We start from the raw sequence: 19,339 nt of genomic DNA on the forward strand, positions 1-19,339 counted from the left end.
TATAAACATTAAAAATGTAATTATTCCAAACCAGTAGTGTGTTTTCATTGTCGTTGCAGTTACCAATAAGAAACCAGTGCAAGTTTTCCTCACAAAAGTGAAGCAGTTTGAGGGCTCATCATCTTTTGTTAGGAGAACACAATGGACCATCAGTCAGCTGCGGCAGGTGAACGGCATCGACCCCATGCGAGTGAGTAGATCAGCCTCTTTCTCCATTTCCATCTTTCTGAGATAGCTGTTGGGTGTTTTGATGATAATGATCTTTGACTACTTCCCTTCATCCAAAAATGTTTAGGATTGCGCTGAGTTTGACCTGATATTTGAGAATGGATCTGACCAGTGGATAGCAGGTTCAGCTGGAGAGAAGTGCATGTTTGTCCAGATCCTCCATCACACATGTCAGCGGTTCATCCCCGAAAGAAAACCTGAGTTTATCAACTGCCACTCCAAACTGCTGGGAGGTGAGACGCCCCCTTCAAACATAATTCACAGTCTCTCCTTCAGCTGTTTTTAGCTTTGTCTTCTGCTGCTGTAGTCCATCTTCTTCCCGTTTCAATATTTTGTGCGTTCAGAGATGCTCTTCTGCATACCTCGGTTGTAACAATTTGAGCTACTGTTGCCTTTTTATCAGCTGGAACAATTCTCCTCTGACTTCTGGCATCAAAAAGGCATTTTCACTCACAGAACTGCCACTTACTGGATATTTTCTCTTTTCCGGGCCATTCTCTGTAAACCTTGGTTGTGCATGAAAATCCCAGTAGATCAGCAGTTTCTGAAATACTCAGATGAGCCCAACAACCATGCCACATTCAAAGTCACATAAATCACGTTTCTTCTTCATTCTGATGCTCAGATTGAACTTCAGCAGATCGTCTTGGTCATGTCTACATTAGTGTTGTTAATAGTACCAACTTCTGTACCAAGTTGGTACTGAAATTTTATGTGACTATACCAGCATTTCCCTGGTCATGGCAGTTTGAGCGCTGTTGAACGGTTTTCTAAACACCTCTGGTTGTCCATTGTGTTCATGGCCATATATGTTGAATGCGTGAACACAATGGCCAATCAGAGACATATATGTTGAACGCATGAACACAATGGCCAATCAGAGACATATATGTTGAGCGCATGAACACAATGACCAATCACAGACATATATGTTGAGTGTGTGAACACAATGGCCAATCACAGACATATATGTTGAGCACGTGAACACAATGGCCAATCACAGTCATATATGTTGAGCACATGAACACAATGGCCAATCAGAGACGTATATGTTGAGCGCATGAACACAATGGCCAATCACAGACATATATGTTGATTGTGTGAACACAATGGCCAATCACAGACATATATGTTGAGCGCGTGAACACAATGGCCAATCACAGACATATATGTTGAGCGCTTGAACACAATGGCCAACCAGAGGTGTTTAAGAATCCGAAGTCGTTAATTTTGACAACATTAGTCTACATGCCTGAATGCATTGAGTTGCTACCATTTGATTGGCTGATTAGATCTATTTGCGTTTAAGTGCAGATGAACAGGTGTACCTAGTAAAGTGGTCGGTGAGTGTAATATATATAAATATATATACATATATTTATTAGGGCAACAAGTTCCCTCCATCACTGTCGGTCCGCCGCAACCGCCTCTGCTTCATCCCATATATATACTTTAGTACTAATACTTATTGATTATAATTATTGCCAAAATAATAAAAATATAGTCTTTATTGTTTTAAATACCTAATAAAGTATAGTTTATATTAACAGAGGGTAATAAAAAAAAGTTTCTCAAGATTAAGCATTAAAGGGAAACCAGGCAAGCCTGAGTGGTTTTTCTCTACGAAGCTCCCCCTAGCTCCCCCTGGTGTCTGGTAGTAAATGCTTTCAAACACACTGTCGCATAAATGAACTGTTGTTCCTCCCCCCTCGCCACGAGCAACCCAGCTGAGCATGAACCCGCTGTTTCAAAACCAGTTATGTCTACCGAGGTAAGTAAAGCAATATTTTCTTTCCAACTGATGGCGATTTTTTTTATTTTTATGCATACTAGTATTTTTACCGGGAACGAACGAAGCGAACTACTGCTTTCGTGTTTTGTTTTGTTTTTGTTGTTGTTTTTTTTTAGGAGAGTGGGCATGAGAATAAAAAAAATATATATCGGAGGCTAATTTGTCTAAAGTTATATTAGCAAGGTATATAAGTTCATCTGGTAGAATGACGGTTTACCTTTGCTTGTCTAAGAAAACATCAGATCGTTACACACATAGACACATATATGACACATTACACACATAGAAGGGCAGCATCCATCTAGCTAGATCAACCCAAAATCTCCGCTAGCCATTTAGACCTGGGAAGGATACACCCGGTGTAGGATACACATTTGAAGAATTTGATATCTATTTATTTGCGAACAAAGTTACACAAATAAAACCGACTGAGGAACGGCCAAACAACTACAGAAATCAAACTTGTTTGCTAATGACAATGCTAACATCAAAGTTATAGTATCTAGTGTACTAGTAAGCCCGTAACAGACAGCGATCATAATAAAAACCTTTGCAGACAATAACAAACATCCTGAGGTCACAATTAATTGAAATTTAAATATTAAACACAGTTTATTCCAAAGATACTTACAAGAGCAACAGCAAGAAGGCCAGGTCAGCATCCGTTTTGCAGGCTTCCGTTTCTCTCAGTTCTCGCCATTCTGAAAAAGCCAGTCCGATATTTATTTGAGTCTGATTTCTTGCTCGGTCAGTCTCCCGTTTCCTCCCGTTTCTGCTTCTTTTTTACAGGCTCAGCCATAACTCAATCTATCGTTGCCCTTTGCTTATAGCTAGCCGGTGCTTGAATGGGGGCGTGTACGTGTGCAGTGCCGTCAAGCAATTCGTTACATCGGGAGAGCTGATATCACGCGATACTTCCTGACGGCGAGGCCGGCGGCTCGCCGTGGGATATTCTTTCACTGACCTTGTGTTGAAAAATAGTTTCATGCAAGATTTATGTCTTAGGTACTTTATTGTATTGTGTTTTTACTCCACTGTATTTTATGTAGTACAGCAAATCTTTTTTGTTCTGCTAATCAGGAGAAGTTTATTTTTTGCAAACTTGTATATAGCCTATAACTTTTCTTTTGCTATTAAAACCCTGACACTCACTTTATTTCAAATTGTTTCCTGCTTGTTGGCATATTACTGGGTGTATAATCAGAGGTGTAACAATTAAAAACATTCATTTTCACAATGCATCCTGGTTATGCAACGGCATTTGACTTGAAATAAGACTTTTAAACTATCAATTATGATGGTCAGTAATCCATTCAAAATACCTAAATGATTCTTTGAGTATACAAAATTTAACACATACTTTTTTTTAAAATAAATTAGGTTACATGTGCAAAATACTGGGTAGTGATTCTCAGTATCACTTTATCAGCGTCTCCATCACAATCCTTCATGGGATTGCATCTGCTCTTCGTTCTTTCTGTCGCTCTCATGTAACCTTGTTTATTACTTTATGCCCCTATAGTGCTATTTTAAAGATTCTCAGTTTGTTTTGGATTCTCCTACAATTCGTTTTCATGCATCCAAGGTCAAAAAACACTTTAGTTTTCTCATAATATACACTCACCTAAAGGATTATTAGGAACACCTGTTCAATTTCTCATGAATGCAATTATCTAATCAACCAATCACATGGCAGTTGCTTCAATGCATTTAGGGGTGTGGTCCTGGTCAAGACAATCTCCTGAACTCCAAACTGAATGTCAGAATGGGAAAGAAAGGTGATTTAAGCAGTTTTGAGCGTGGCATGGTTGTTGGTGCCAGACGGGCCGGTCTGAGTATTTCACAATCTGCTCAGTTACTGGGATTTTCACGCACAACCATTTCTAGGGTTTACAAAGAATGGTGTGAAAAGGGAAAAACATCCAGTATGCGGCAGTCCTGTGGGCGAAAATGCCTTGTTGATGCTAAAGGTCAGAGGAAAATGGGAAAATTCAAGCTGATAGAAGAGCAACTTTGATTGAAATAACCACTTGTTACAACCGAGGTATGCAGCAAAGCATTTGTGAAGCCACAACACGCACAACCTTGAGGCGGATGGGCTACAACAGCAGAAGACCCCTGCGGGTACCACTCATCTCCACTACAAATAGGAAAAATAGGCTACAATTTGCAAGAGCTCACCAAAATTGGACAGTTGAAGACTGGAAAAATGTTGCCTGGTCTGATGAGTCTCGATTTCTGTTGAGACATTCAGATGGTAGAGTCAGAATTTGGCGTAAACAGAATGAGAACATGAATCCATCATGCCTTGTTACCACTGTGCAGGCTGGTGGTGGTGGTGTAATGGTGTGGGGGATGTTTTCTTAGCACACTTTAGGCCCCTTAGTGCCAATTGGGCATCGTTTAAATGCCACGGCCTACCTGAGCATTGTTTCTGACCATGTCCATCCCTTTATGGCCACCATGTACCCATCCTCTGATGGCTACTTCCAGCAGGATAATGCACCATGTCACAAAGCTCGAATCATTTCAAATTGGTTTCTTGAACATGACAATGAGTTCACTGTAATAAAATGGCCCCCACAGTCACCAGATCTCAACCCAATAGAGCATATTTGGGATGTGGTGGAACGGGAGCTTCGTGCCCTGGATGTGCATCCCACAAATCTCCATCAACTGCAAGATGCTATCCTATCATTATGGGCCAACATTTCTAAAGAATGCTTTCAGCACCTTGTTGAATCAATGCCATATAGAATTAAGGCAGTTCTGAAGGCGAAAGGGGGTCAAACACAGTATTAGTATGGTGTTCCTAATAATCCTTTAGGTGAGTGTACATTGCAGTATCAGCTATTTTCTCAGTGTCTACTCTGCTCTGATTGGTCAAATGGCCCAGTCTGTTGTCATTGGTCAACCGCTAACAGCGTGTCAGAATAGTAACATCCATTAACAGATCTGAATTTCAGCTCTTCCTCAGCACTTGATACACAGTGATACGAACAGTAACAATGGTGTCGGTTTTACCGTATCAATCTCACCCTCTTGAAGTGCATGTAAAGTGGATTTGCATTTACAGCGCTGAAAACGGCGTGTTCTCGACATGGACAATACGAACCAAACTCTTCCAGTTTCAGCAACGACTACAGGGTTTGAGGGTGGGGCAAAGTTAATATTCTTTGCGGACAGCTAATGAAAACTATAGCCTGGCATTATGCAAATTAGTTACAAACCTACGCAGATTCAAGCAGAAAAGAAATTGAAATTACTAACGACTCGTTTCAGGCAGTTCAGAATCAATTCGTTCATTTTGGAGACAATAATGCCCTTCATCTACTATTTGATCTTTGAAACTTTGCTGACCTTTTACTTTCACAAACAGTTATATCACACAGTACCAAAACTAAAGCTCAGACAGTTCGCATTCGTATGCTACAATTAAAGTGTTCTTCTGTCGAATAGAGTGCTGATGCTATTTTAACTGTCTTGGGGAAGCACCCTTCCTTCTCTTCCCTGCCAGTTATTCCTCCCACTTAATAAATAACAGCTTTTAGTGTTGCTTCTCGTCTTTATTCTTTTAGTCGCGGTCTGACTCAAGGAGAGGATGGACTGTTTTATTGTGGGAAATCGAGTCACGGTTGCTGTGGGTTCAGAGGCCTGTATTCTGTTGCCTGGCAGGGTTCAGTACACTGATCCATTTAAAGCTGAGCAAACATCAACACACCTGATTGTGAGCTGAAAGTCACATATATAATTCCTGTTCATGTTTATTTATGATAACTCTAGCTGAAATGTCATTTTAAAGTTCAAATTATTTGTTATATGATACTACAACACATTATATGCACATTATATTACCGAACAGAATACAAGAATACAATATACAGAATAAAAAATAAAAAAGGTAATTGCGTATCTCGCAATTCTGATTTTTTTAATCTCAGAATTGCATGATATAAAGTCGCAATTGTGTGTTATAAAGTCTGAATTGCGAGATATGAAGTCCTAATTGCATGTTATAGTCAGAATTGAGCTATATAAACTCACAATTGTGTGTTTTTAAAGTGTTAGTTCACCCAAAAATGAAAATTCTGTCAGTATTTACTCACCCTCATGTTGTTCCAACCCCGTAAGACCTTCGTTCATCTTTAGAACACGAAATTAAGATATTTTTGATGAAATCTGAGAGCTGGATCACTCCTCCATAGGCTTCTTAAGGGATTGAAACTTGCCACCCCTCGAAAAGTTATTAGAGATATCGTTAAAATAGTCCAAGTGACTACAGTGGCTCAATCTTAAGTTTATCAAGCGACGAGAATACTTTTTGTACTAAAAAAACAACAAAAATAACGACTTTATGTAGGCTTCTAGTCAGTTAACTTAGTGTGATAGCGTAGAGCTACGTCACACGTAGGCTCACTATTGGCCGACGCTGGTCATGTGTGTGATGCGTGTGACGTACAACAACAGAAGAACTGCGCTATATCACTAGTGAATTGACTAGAGGCCAACAGAGAAGGAAACGAATAGTTGAAATAAAGTCGTTATTTTATTTTTTTTGCGCACAAAAAGTATTCTCGTCGTTTGATAAACTTAAGATTGAGTCACTTGGACTATTTTAACGATATCTTTAATAACTTTTAGGGGCTGGCAAGTTTCAATCCCTTAAGAAGCCTATGGAGGAGTGATCCAGCTCTCAGATTTAATCAAAAATAATTTGTGTTCCGAAGATGAACAAAGGTCTTACAAGAACAACATGAGGGTGAGTAAATACTGACAGAATTTTCACTTTTGGGTGAACTATCCCTTTAAGTCAGAATTGCGAGTTTATTTCTCGCAATTCTGACTATAACAAGCAATTGCGACTTTATATCACGCAATTCTGACTTTATATCTCGCAATTATGAGAAATAAAGTCAGAATTGCGAGATGTAAACCGGTTTATTCTGTGGCGGAAACAAGCTACCATTAATTAAAACATGGCATATAGCAGCAGTTTACATATAGTGTTGAAAGCAACATTTGTCAGTCTGTACTGGCAAATGATAAGGTTAATGATACAATCATGAGAGCTGAGAGATCAGTCATGTGTGGCTGAAGAAGACCACGCCTTCCTGGTCCCTCCGGTCTAAGTCTCACACCAGTGCAAAACGAATACGGTGAAGCTGCTCAGGTGTGGGACAAAAACCGTGGGGATGTCAGATGTCACTACAGGACCAGTTTCATCCTCAACTCCATGGATAGATAGTGGAATAAATGACATGTTGTGGTCAAACAGGCATTTATAATGCTGGAAACATTTCATGAACATGTTACTTCTGCACATCCTATTATCATCCTATAATTGTTTTAAGTGTACTTAAAAAAAAGTGCACTTTGTAATAATGTCAAATTAAACGTTGTATTTCAAAGTATGTTTAAATCATTACGTTTTAACAATCTTTTGTCGTGCTTATAAGTACACTTATCTTGATGTGTTAACATGCTAAAGCAAATGTAATGTACTTGATTATAATTTGAACTGTAGTGTTATAAGTATTTTAAAGTTTAACTTCACTAATTTTCAACCCACTTTGTTTCGTTAGAGTATTGGTAGGATATGTAAATGAACAATGTTTACTCGTTCTCCGTGTCACCTGGAATTATCCTAATTCACGTTTATTTGTCAGCTTTTGACAGATTCATGTCTTTCGTGAAAACTTAAGATCATACTTTTGCTTTTTTATTAATCCTTGCGCACAGGCAGTCGGAATGACAGAAGGTTATTAACAGAACTACTGTTGTAAGAGTAGGTTTGTATCATTGTGTCAAATTGTATCACACTTTGTCTACTCTTTAAACAGCATTATGATAAAAAATACTCTGGCAACAGCTTTCTTACCTGTATGCGACAGGGTTTTGCTTTGGGCAGAACTGACGGAATGGCAGTTTCTTTCAGTTTTTCCCTCCATTTGCCCTAAAACACTGTTCATTGTCATCCACTTTGAAATGTTGACCACAATCACTGGGGTTTTTCAGATTTTTCACTGCGGCGTTCATCTCTTGGATCCTTCACTGGAAGATGAAAGTTACTCATTCCCACCAAACTCTATGAATTCTTGCAACAAGTCAACACCATTATGACTAAAAGTTTGCTACAAAGTATTTGCTACTAAAGCAAGGTAACATTTGACTGGATTGGGTCGAGGATTTCCAGCCATAATGATCACAAAATAAAATTATAAAAATTAATCTGCCAGGAGAACAATACATAAGGAAACCGGATCAAAACGTGGCGTAAACAGTAAAAGAAAATTAGCAAATATGACAAAAAAAAATTCTACCCAAACAGGTATAAACTTTTATAGTATATCAAATATTTGTAAATGACAGTAAAAAAGTGAACAGACTTCAACCCTACTACACACCATAAAAGCCGAATATGTGTCATTCGTGTTTAAAAAATGAACGACAGTAATAATGCGCTTAATTTTGTGCTTATACTTCAAATAGAACTACAGTACGTGACCCTGGGAGTTTTCCTACCTATTTGGCCAAACTTTTTGAAAAAAAACTGTTTTCTTACTGTATAGGCAGCCAAGTTTTATTTAAAGCCCATTACAACTTCATCATTAAAAATGTTTAATTAAATTAAAATGCGTTAACTCACACGATTTATTTAAAAATTGTTAAAGAGTTGACATTAATGTAAAAAAAGTCGTCACCATTATTTATGTAGCGCTTTATACAATACAGATTGTTTCAAAGCAGCTTTACAGTGATGACAGGAAAATGATTCAATGATGGAAACAGCGTTTGATTCGGCTGTCCATCTGCTCTAAAAAAAACACAGTGTCATTGTTCGGCTGAAGTCAGTTCAGTGTTGATTCAGTTCAGTTGTAAAGATCATCAATTATTAAATTAGTTAATTTCATCTATAAAGCATTTCTTCAGAAAACAGTGATGTTTTTGTCCTGCTCAGTTCAGTCCTCATACAACAGCATCAGTACTGATAAAACTTCAGATTAATAATATTGTTGAAAATTAAGCGTCCCCATCTAAGCAGAGGTGACAGTGGAAATTAACCCAAGCTCCATCAGGTGACGGAGTGGAGAAAAAACAACGAACGAACACCATGTCATTAAGATTCATCACACTGGTATGGAGCTGAAGCTGGTCATAGGCTTTCTTTCTTTCTTTCTTTCTTTCTTTCTTTCTTTCTTTCTTTCTTTCTTTCTTTCTTTCTTTCTTTCGTTCTTTCGTTCTTTCGTTCTTTCGTTCGTTCGTTCGTTCGTTCGTTCGTTCGTTCGTTCGTTCGTTCTTTCTTTCTTTCTTTCTTTCTTTCTAATGTTTAATACAACACAAGTTGCCCAAAGTGCTTCACAATCACACACAACATCATACAATAAAAAAACAATATATATATAAACAATACATAGAACCGACACATTTGCCATCGAAACCCCTTCAGGAGAGTTCACACATAGCGTTTAACAGGTGAGGTTTAACCTCAGTTTAAAAGTAGGAAGTGATTTGGCTGATCTAATAGCAAGGGGGAGATCATTAGTTTTGGAATGGCTCAAGTCTCCCTACAACAGACATTCTCTACCAAGGACAGTGAGCTGCAGTGCCCACAGGTGCACCTGTTGAGACAGAATAATTTGTACTTGTAGAAGGAGACTTGAAATATCTGTTTTTTGCTTAAAGCTGCAGTAGGGAGTTTTGAGAAAATGTTGACTTAGCCTGAAAATTTGATGGAATTAAAAAACTTTAAGTTTTATAAGCACAAATGCTCGCCTTGCAAGTTCGTGACTCTCCTGTTTGAACTCGTTCATCAAAATTAACAAATCTTTTTTCGAGTTTTGATCGAGTCTCTTTCGGAGTCATTTCGTTCATTCAACGAACGAAATGACTCCGAAAAAGACTCGTTCAAAATGAACAAATCTTTTTTCGAGTCATTTCGTTCATTCAACGAACAAAATGACTCGAAAAAAGATTCGTTCATTTGGATGAACTTGTTCGAACAGGAGAGTCACGAACGACAGTACGCGCTCGTGCTGTGCAAGAGAGGGGTGATCAGCGCGTACACGAGCGTGATTGACACTGCTAAGACATTCCTCCTGGCTCTGATTGGTTGTTTCTGACCGGGAGCGGTGTATTTCTGTGGCAATAGGCAAATGGCAATAGGACCAGAGGGAGGAGCCAGAGGAGCTTGATTTTTTCACAGATTATCTGACTCATATTCTACTGTCAGGACATAATGACAGTTTTAACAAATATTTGTTTACAAAAGTTACCTACTGGAGCTTTAATTATTAACACTACATCATACCAAAATTAACCTAAATGCATGGGTTTTAAATTTTTGATACTTCCTTTAGCATTTGCTATGAGCAATGCGGATTGTCGGATGCCGATCGCGATGCGGGAGTTAAGAAAGCAGTTTGAGCCAGCGGCTCGAATTGATGTGGCGAAAAGACAGCTTATGACACACACACACACACACACACACACACACACACACACACAGACACACAGTAAACCTGTGTTGTTTACTCAGCTATGCATAATAGCACCAAATTCATAAACACAATATATTGACCCGCGTCGTGTTTTCTTTCATGCGGCGTGCACATTTGCAATGACGTAAGATGCACGCAAATGCACCAAAGTTCGATAGAATCAAGTTGAGTGTGAAACCAGACCAACGTTGCGGGGGGCGCCGATAACAATCGCGTTCTGCCTCGGACCGCCGCAAACGAGCCCAGTGTAAAAGCACCCTTAGAGTCTGACAGCAGCTGTGTCAGTTCACTGCGGGTCTCAGGTGCACTAAACCCAACCCCCCCCCCCCCCCCCCCCACCCCCCCAAAAGTAGAAAAAACACTTTTTCTAAAACCTTTGCTAAGAAAGGTAAATTTGATATCGGTCTAAAATTATTGGGATCATCTGTTGCCAAATTTGGCCTCTTAAGAAATGGGGCAACTGAGGCATGCTTAAAATCATCAGGACAAATGCCTTGATTAAGGCATTTGTTGATTAAGTGCAGCACAGCTGTCGATAAACTTTCAAACGTCTGTCTAAAAAGATTGGGAGGCATAACATCACCATTGAAAGAAGACGGTTTGAGATGTGTGACTATATCCGCTAAAGCTGGAAGTGTAATGAGTTCACACTCTCCATTCTGTTCTACAGGTCGGCTGTAGGCTTGGCTGTACATTTTTTTGGCAGTCACGTTATTTCCGCATGTAAATTGACAATCTTCCCATAGGGTCTGTGTGGAGGACCAGTCTGGTTCTTTTGGTCTTTGTTGAGGATCAGTGCCGATGGCTGTTGTATCGATGCAGGTCCTCCATCTGATCTGGATACGGCCCAGATCCGGTTGACTACAGTAAACTTCGGGATAAACAGAGAGACTAATATTAGCGTAGATGCCATTCTTATGATGTAACGAGTAAATCATGTGTTATAGAAAGTGTTCTTGTTTCCGGCTGACCTAGTTTATGCAGCCTAACAATCCTTTAATGGATCTGAATTACAGAAATGTGATAATGTGTTATGTGTATGCCAGGTTAAAGAGATGTGTTTTTAGTCTAGATTTAAACTGACAGAGTGTGTCTGCTTTCCAAACAAGGTTAGGAAGACTATTAACGTAATTTACGTCACACAGTCAGACTATCTTTTGATGGTCGTGAGTTTATCATTGAGTGTCTACAATGGTGCAAACGCCTGTAACCCTGGTAGGTGGGAATTTGTATTCTAACCCTTTAACCCGATTTCGCTTTTCTGTTTGCGATAAGATAATTTTAAGCCGCTAAACTCTCTGAAAGTTATCAGTCCAATTTTCCAAGCGAATGCTTTCAAACAAAGTCCAAAACAGCGTCCAAAAAGTCCAAAACCACAAAACCAGGCTTATTACATCAGATATGACAGAGAGAACAGGGACTTCAATTTTCAGTGAATTTTTCATTCCAGTGTGTGTTTAACTTTAAAACAAGAGCTCGGTGTGAAATACAGACTGAAAGGAACATCAAAACATCCAACCGCTGTATAGCCAGATGATCCGCAAACTGCGGTAATCGGCTGGATAAAGCAAACCAGCGTCTCGCTAGTAAAGTTTTGATGGATGTGAATTGTAAAGATGATTGCAGTGACATACTGGAGTCCTATATTTATAATTCATGCGCAAACAAACAGCGTTCGTGTACGGATCCATTTCAGTAAATTCATGTTGTTTCCACTCACATTCAGAATCTGTTTTATTTTAGGTTTTATTTTTTAAATTTTTTTGGCATCTTAATGTGGTAAAGATGATTGCTGTGACATACAAGAATAGTACAATTAACAAAAGTGTGTGTTTAATCATTGACAAAAAATTGTATCTATTGACTGCCCTAATTTAAATGCATGGCATACAAGTTTCAATTTAAATTGCATTACAGTGTAGTTTAATTTGCATTAAATTCATTCAGCAGAACATTTTAAGCTGAATGTACTTCAAATTTCAAAGAAAATAGAAGTAATTATTGAATTGCATATAAAGAGAGTGGTTTAGTCCTACTTTAGAGAGTCATTTTCATTTAATTTAATGTAACATGCAATTAAATGTCTGAAAATATTACATTTAATCATCGCACTTAAAGGGTTAGTTCACCCAAAAATGAAAATTAAGTCATTAATTACTCACCCCCATGCTGTACCAACCCCGTAAGACCTTCGTTCATCTTCGGAACACAAATGAAGATATTTTTGATTAAATCTGAGAGGTGGATCACTGCTACATTGGCTGCCAGAGGGAATGAAACTTGACGGCCCAGAAAGTCATTAAAGAACATGTTTAAATATTCCATGTGCCTACAGTGGCTCAACTATAAGTTTATCAAGCGACGAGAATACTTTTTTTCCGAAAAAAAACACATAAATAACGACTTTATTCGACTATTCCTTTTCTTCCTTGTGGGCCTGAGACGAGAGTTCAAGAGATTTCCACGACGCATGCGCGAGAACTGAGAAGAGGACGTTCTTCTTCTAATACTTCTTGTTCAGTTCTCGCGCATGCGTTGTGGAAATCTCTTGAACTCTCGTCTCAGGCTTATTAATGACTTAATTTTCATTTTTGGGTGAACTAACCCTTTAAGATCACATTTATTTGTATAGCGCTTTTTACTATACACATCGTTTCAAAGCAGCTTTACAGAAAATGTATGAGTCCACATTACAATTCAGAGTGATCTGTTATCAGAGGAAACTGTCTAAGTTATGTATTTCAGAAATGTACATATACAAATCACAGTTAGCTAAAAATTTATTCATTTAAACAATGTAATAATTTAAGGCAGAAACAATGAGCTAGTTAAAGTAATGAATACATGTTTGTTAACAAGTTAATATATTCTTTTAAAGTAAATTATTATTTTAGAGTGATTTTTCTTTTTTAAGTATGCTGGAGTGTACTACTTTTTCTAAAGGATAGTGGTGTTACCACGACCGCAAGTCTTTTCTCTCAGCTGGTTTCTCTTCATCTGTGTAGGGACCAGTATCCTTCACGAGGCAGCAGACAGTGTCACCAGTGCAGTGCAGAAGGCCAGTCAGGCTCTGAACGAGCGTGGCGAGAGACTGGGCCGCGTCGAGGAGAAGACCAGTGACATGAAGAACAGCGCACAGCATTTCGCTGACACTGCACACAAGGTAAAATGTGCCACATGTTTGTGTTTACTCGTAGACATTTTGACCAGTTCAAGGAGGTTTTGCTAAACTTAATCAGGAGAAAAACAATTTGTGTTGCTTTGCTGCCTTCATGTGGTGACTGCTGTCATGCGCAGACACAAATCAAAATAATAATTTTTTTTTAAAAATATTAAAAACCATTATGACTGAGCTCACTGACATCATTAGGCATTTTGTACTGTAATTCTACAGTAAATTCTCTCTCTCTCTCTCTCTCTCTCTCTCTCTCTCTCTCTCTCTCTCTCTAGCTTGCCATGAAGCACAAGTGTTAATCCTTTGCCGTATTTTTGGAGAATCTGGTACAAATTCCTCACCCCTGCTATCAGAGACTGTTGTGGGATGCACATGAAATATCATGAAGAAACGAGGATGATGTGTGTCTATCACAACATGCCTGTAGCCTTGAAAACATCATGCATCCTCTAACCATAGATGGGATTTTCAGTCATTGCAAGCTTAATCAAAGCCTTATTCCTGTGTTCCCACTGTATGACAGATCATTATTATAATTTTAAAAGATTCCTATATAAAGGTTCAAATTCCTGCTGATATATGATATCCCTTTGATATTGTTTGATAAGTGCCATCATGAAAGAATTTTAGCGTGTGAAAGTATTAGAAATATATATTTTTGTAAAAATCCAAAACTTAATTTTTTTTCTTCAAATGTCACATGCCAAAAAACTGCTTTATTTTAATATTAAAATAAAGTTCTCAAAGACAAATTTTAATGGTGTAGTTGGCCCACGTTTTAATAATGAAGTGCTTCTGAAGTGTTTAAAAAGCTACAGAACAGCCCTGAGAAAAGACCATGAGCCATGAGACGTGGATGTTAACTTCACAAACAGGGACAGAATGAACATATTCCACAAATGTCTGTAAATTCAATCTCTGCAACAGTTGGATAGACATGTGACTTCTGAGGCTCTTAACGCTTTTCAGTTTCCCCTCATAACTCACAATACAGATCTGGGATTAGCGAGAGCGACTACATAAAAACATGCACTCAGGCTACAAATATGTATAACATAAACTCAGTGTTTTGTGTACTAGGGAATACTGAGCTCTACGAGGAGCATGGCTCTAACCTTTTACTTTCTGCCTTGAATTGTTTTGCATTTTATGTTGCCTTTTGTTTTTTTATAAGAATAATTGGTGTAACATGAATGTTTACATTTAGTATGCACATGACTTACACTTCTTGGTTGTACTTTACAATGTTATTTTCCCATTTGATTGTTTGCTAATGGATTACAAGTCTGTAGTGCTCAGTTTTATGTGTTGCATTTAAAATTTGCGATTAAATATACAATTATTTCTGCGCTACAAACCCTGCCTTAATATTGCATACAGTTTTCATTACACTGTTTTACTTCTGTCATTTGTAACATAATTTATAGCTTCTTTCATGTCGAGTGCCATCAGTAGTCATATGGTTTGTTTTATGGATGTTGAGAACATCTCTGATGTACGGGTGTCTGTTTCTTGCTGTCTGCCTTCGAGGCCGGGAAATACTGCCAGAGAATGTCATCGTTAGAGAAAAACATATGAATTTTGAAACTGTCATGTGCACCCCAGGCCTAAAAGTTCATGTTTTTCATGTCACATGCTTTCATGATGTTTGCAGTGATCTAACCACGTTTTTGAGTGTGTAGAGTTGCGATATGCTTTTAAGTCAAAATCGTTTTTGTTTAAAGGGAATATTAAGATATTGTTTAACCTTTTTTAAATGTGCCTGTGCTACTGTGTGGTCAATGGAATAATGACTGGTAATAAATGATGATGATACATCTCTTTGCTCTCATACTGTAAGTACATTTGAAACCCTCATTCTGGTGCAAGAAGGCATATTCAGAATTATGTGATGACAAAATCAAAAACTGGTTTCAGTTTGGCTGCCAAATGTCAAGCCTTCATGCACATATTAGCTTTCAATGCTATAATATAGCAGCTCCTTTATTTCTTTCATTTATAATTATCCCTCAATGGACAGATAAAATCGACAAGTAGCAAATTTAAATTTGTAGTATATAAAATAAGCATATACTTGTGGGTAGTTGTACGGAGTGTATGTGGTGATGAGAAAAAAATTAAACAGGGCTGGTATTATATTCCAATGCTTGGCATTCTCTTGCACAACTGCTGAGTTTTCCAGATAAACTATGCATTCACTCGTAAAACTTTTGTAATGGAAATAATAAAAAAAATTGAGTGGATATGGGAGGAAAAACTATTTCAGTGCTTTTTGAGTGAAAGCAAAGTTTCTTGGGGGAAAGCTACTTTTGCTTTGACGCTGCATCTGGTATTGACGCTATGGGGAATGGCATCAGCGTGACTGGTGTCTGAGGCACGTTTAAACAAAAGAATTGGCAGATGGCCATAAAATATAAAGATGAAAAAAATAAAGTATAACGTTTTTGATATATTTGATACACTAGGCTTGTATGGCTCATTTAGTGAAAGCATAGTGAAAACATGGAAGAAAAACACCTCAATTGTATATAGATACTTACAAATAAAAATCAGTCATCACTCAATATCTGCCAATAATATGTCTTAGAAAGATATTTCAATGCTTGGTTTATGATCAAAGCTTGTAGTTTTAAAACAATGTAATGCAATACAATTAAGACTGAGAGGTGAACAAATAAACCTTTTTCTATAAAATGATGTATTATAATCAAGTTAACCAAAGCTGCTTCTGTCCAGCAAGTGTTTATCTTGAAATATTAATACCAAGTTCTGGCATGAGACTCTAGATGGCGCCGGCTAATAGGTCCTCAACTCAATTTGATAGTGATCGCATCATTATCTACATAGCACAGCTGATTGGTTGTTGCTGCAACAGAGGCCAATGAGCTGCGGCTAAACATTCAAATACTGGTAGTGTTGCTGATAGCAGAAAGCATCTAAAATGAAATCAACATCTAAGATAAGTAAACACTCTTTTACTCAGTATCTCTGTGCATATTGCGTGGTTTGCTCATTCATTTCTAAATGAGCAATCATCACAGTTTAATCTAAACAGTTTACTCAATAACAGTTGTGAAGTGATTTACTAAGCATTTAATCTGCAGTGTTTATGCCTTAGCAAGCGGTCTATTGTATGTAATTGCTGTGAAGATACGCCGTCTAAGCTAAGGATATGAGAAAAGGTTAAAGTGAAATAAGTTGATTTCAGCTGCACACAGTGTCAGAACACACTCTGTCTTTATTTATCGTCTCAACAGCTTTTCACTTATCAATAAGAGTATAAGGTTGTGTCAATTATACTTCAAATGATTTAATCATGATACTTGCTTAAGTAGTTGCTGGGGCTTTATCTCTATCAGCTTGCAACATATGTTAATCATTTAAAGGCTTGCATATCAAGTATGACTATGATACAATAGGCTTTATAGCGTTAATAGTGTGTTGTAAGCAGTTGTTCACATGTGTGCATTGAGGACGGGCCACTGCTGGTCACCTTTGAGCTCTACCCTGACTGATTTGGCAGATGTGAGATGAGACGCAGCTGAGAGCATCTGCCATCTCTATATCTGGATCAGATCTGCTTATGCCTTTGGGTTCCCGTTGAGAGCAATGACAGCCATGCTGGAGCAAACATTAACCCAATGTACACAACACACACCACTGCTGTCTGTCCAATGCAAACAAAGTGAGTGTGTGTGTAGAAGATGCAGTGATCTGTAGAATACAAGCAAGTCGTCCCTGCTGGAAGAAAAAAAAACTTTTAGGTGTGGCCTGTTACATGAAGTTAGTAGAACAAACCCTTTTTGAGAGAAAAAATCCAGTGAGAAAGTTGAAAGCTTATTTTGCTGCTGTATACGTCCTGCTTTAAACATCTGAGCAATGGCATCAATCAGTCGCACAGTGCTTCATTTTCCATTATTAAAAGACTCAACATTCTTTTTTTATCTGCAGATGAAAAAAAAAACATCTCAGCTCTCTAAACAAAAAACAAATAAATGGTGGTCGCTGTGGTTTTAGTGAGGTTTCAGGCATTATGGGACGGCATTTTGATGGCTGTAAACCTACATACCAATCCTTAGCTTCTACACTCTGCTTTGACCTTTATATCAGAGGTCTTCAACCCTGCTCCTGTAAACCCACTACCTTCCACACAACAGCCTGTCCTGAAGACCTTGATTATGTAACGAACTGCTCCGAGACACAAAGGTTGAGGATCCAAATGCAGTGTTTTAATGAAGGGTAATCCACAATCATAGTAAAAGACAGGCAGAAGGTCAGAGCACAGTAAATCATTCTAATCAAACAAACAAATCCAGAGGGTGAGACAGGAACGGTAAACCAGTACACAGGCAAATATGGAAAACAGTGTTACACTTACAAACAGTTAACAAGACTTCACAGGGAATAACAGAAAGAACCAGGCTTATATAGGGAGTACATAAGATGGTGAGACACAGGTGAATGTTCTCATGGCTGATTAGTCTGGGTAAAGGATTATGGTGAACGGAGTTTGTGGATGTTTGGTGATTGTCCGGGTTTGAGTGGTATCGTCCTTAACTTTTTTTTTGCCTATAATTTAATAATAATATGTACTGCATTTTTTGTTTTTTTTTTACTCAAAAAGCACAAAGAGAGTCTTAGGCTTCATTTGGAATTGCACACTTTGTTATTATTAAGTAGGTGAAAAACAGTGTGACAAAAGAAGTATGGTCAGAATTCACAGCGCCTGGATAAACTATTTTTCTGGTAAGATTCTGAAGTGTGCATACGATGGACACTTTATGAGGCCAAAGTAGAGGATTCATGAATGGCAATGACCATACCTCAACTGACGTTGTTGGTCACATGATAATCACAACATAGTGAATGTAGTATGGCCGGATTACATTCATTCTACACACATTCATACTCTATATAGAACGTGCTTAGCGACCGTGAAGTAATTATCCCGATGGTCATGGGCCCAGGCCTGAAAAACATGAGCCCAGGCCTTAAAATGCAACAAACAGGTGTTATATTACCATTACTGTAATTAAAAAAAAAAAAAAAACCATAATTGACTCAACTAAATAAATTAATGGCCAATGTTACCTGCATACCACAACATTTGACATATGCAGTTCTACATAAAATTAAAGACAAAGTATGCCTTGTGGAACCTTACAATGTGGTCTAAAGCTTTGCGTATGCTGATCTTGACAATCATCTTCTTCTTCTTCTTTCCTCTTATGGTGGAAAGGGATACACAAGCAATAAGAGGGCAGACACATCACTGTCCCAATCTAATGTCAAAATGGGTCAAAAAACTATGAAGTTTGTCTTGACCTAATAATAATGATCAATTAAAAAAATATAATATCAAATAAATTTAAAACCACTTTAAATTAATTACCTGTAGTTGTTCCTTGACTGGTGTTGCACAGCTCTGTAGATTAAATCAAACTTCTCAAAAACTTACCACTGACCGTGTCCACACCAGATGTGACAGCTCGTGTCGTGCAGCTTGAAGGGGCAGTCATATTACACTTTTCATTTCATTAACTTCCGTTCATATGCATATGAATGCTGAAGACCGAAAACGCAAGCTCATGTGGAAAAGTTTTGCATTTCCGCGTGTTCCAAAGTTCAAGTTTGGTGAACAATATC

General features: G+C 38.0%; 1 protein-coding gene and 1 long non-coding RNA gene across 2 annotated transcripts in view; one reads left to right on the forward strand and one right to left on the reverse strand.

Annotated features, from left to right (window-relative positions):
• The window catches only part of stxbp6 (syntaxin binding protein 6 (amisyn)), a 72,906-nt gene extending 57,396 nt beyond the window's left edge, over positions 1–15,510 (forward strand). Inside the window, exons 3-6 of the mRNA XM_077238593.1 lie at positions 60–190; positions 296–461; positions 13,524–13,681; positions 13,969–15,510. Coding sequence (XP_077094708.1) covers positions 60–190; positions 296–461; positions 13,524–13,681; positions 13,969–13,992 — 479 coding nt within the window. The 3' untranslated portion in view covers positions 13,993–15,510. The remainder of the gene's footprint in view (positions 1–59; positions 191–295; positions 462–13,523; positions 13,682–13,968) is intronic.
• On the reverse strand, positions 13,418–18,737 carry LOC143746642 (uncharacterized). The gene is made up of 2 exons (XR_013206592.1): positions 17,187–18,737; positions 13,418–13,670 (listed from the first exon to the last, which is right to left on the reverse strand). It is a non-coding gene; the product is annotated as an uncharacterized LOC143746642 (long non-coding RNA).
• Positions 18,738–19,339: the final 602 nt, after the last annotated feature.

The sequence above is a fragment of the Siphateles boraxobius genome, unplaced genomic scaffold (assembly GCF_051911475.1).
Source record: "Siphateles boraxobius isolate OS27281-9 unplaced genomic scaffold, OSU_SipBor_1 22, whole genome shotgun sequence".
Taxonomy (NCBI): domain Eukaryota; kingdom Metazoa; phylum Chordata; class Actinopteri; order Cypriniformes; family Leuciscidae; genus Siphateles; species Siphateles boraxobius.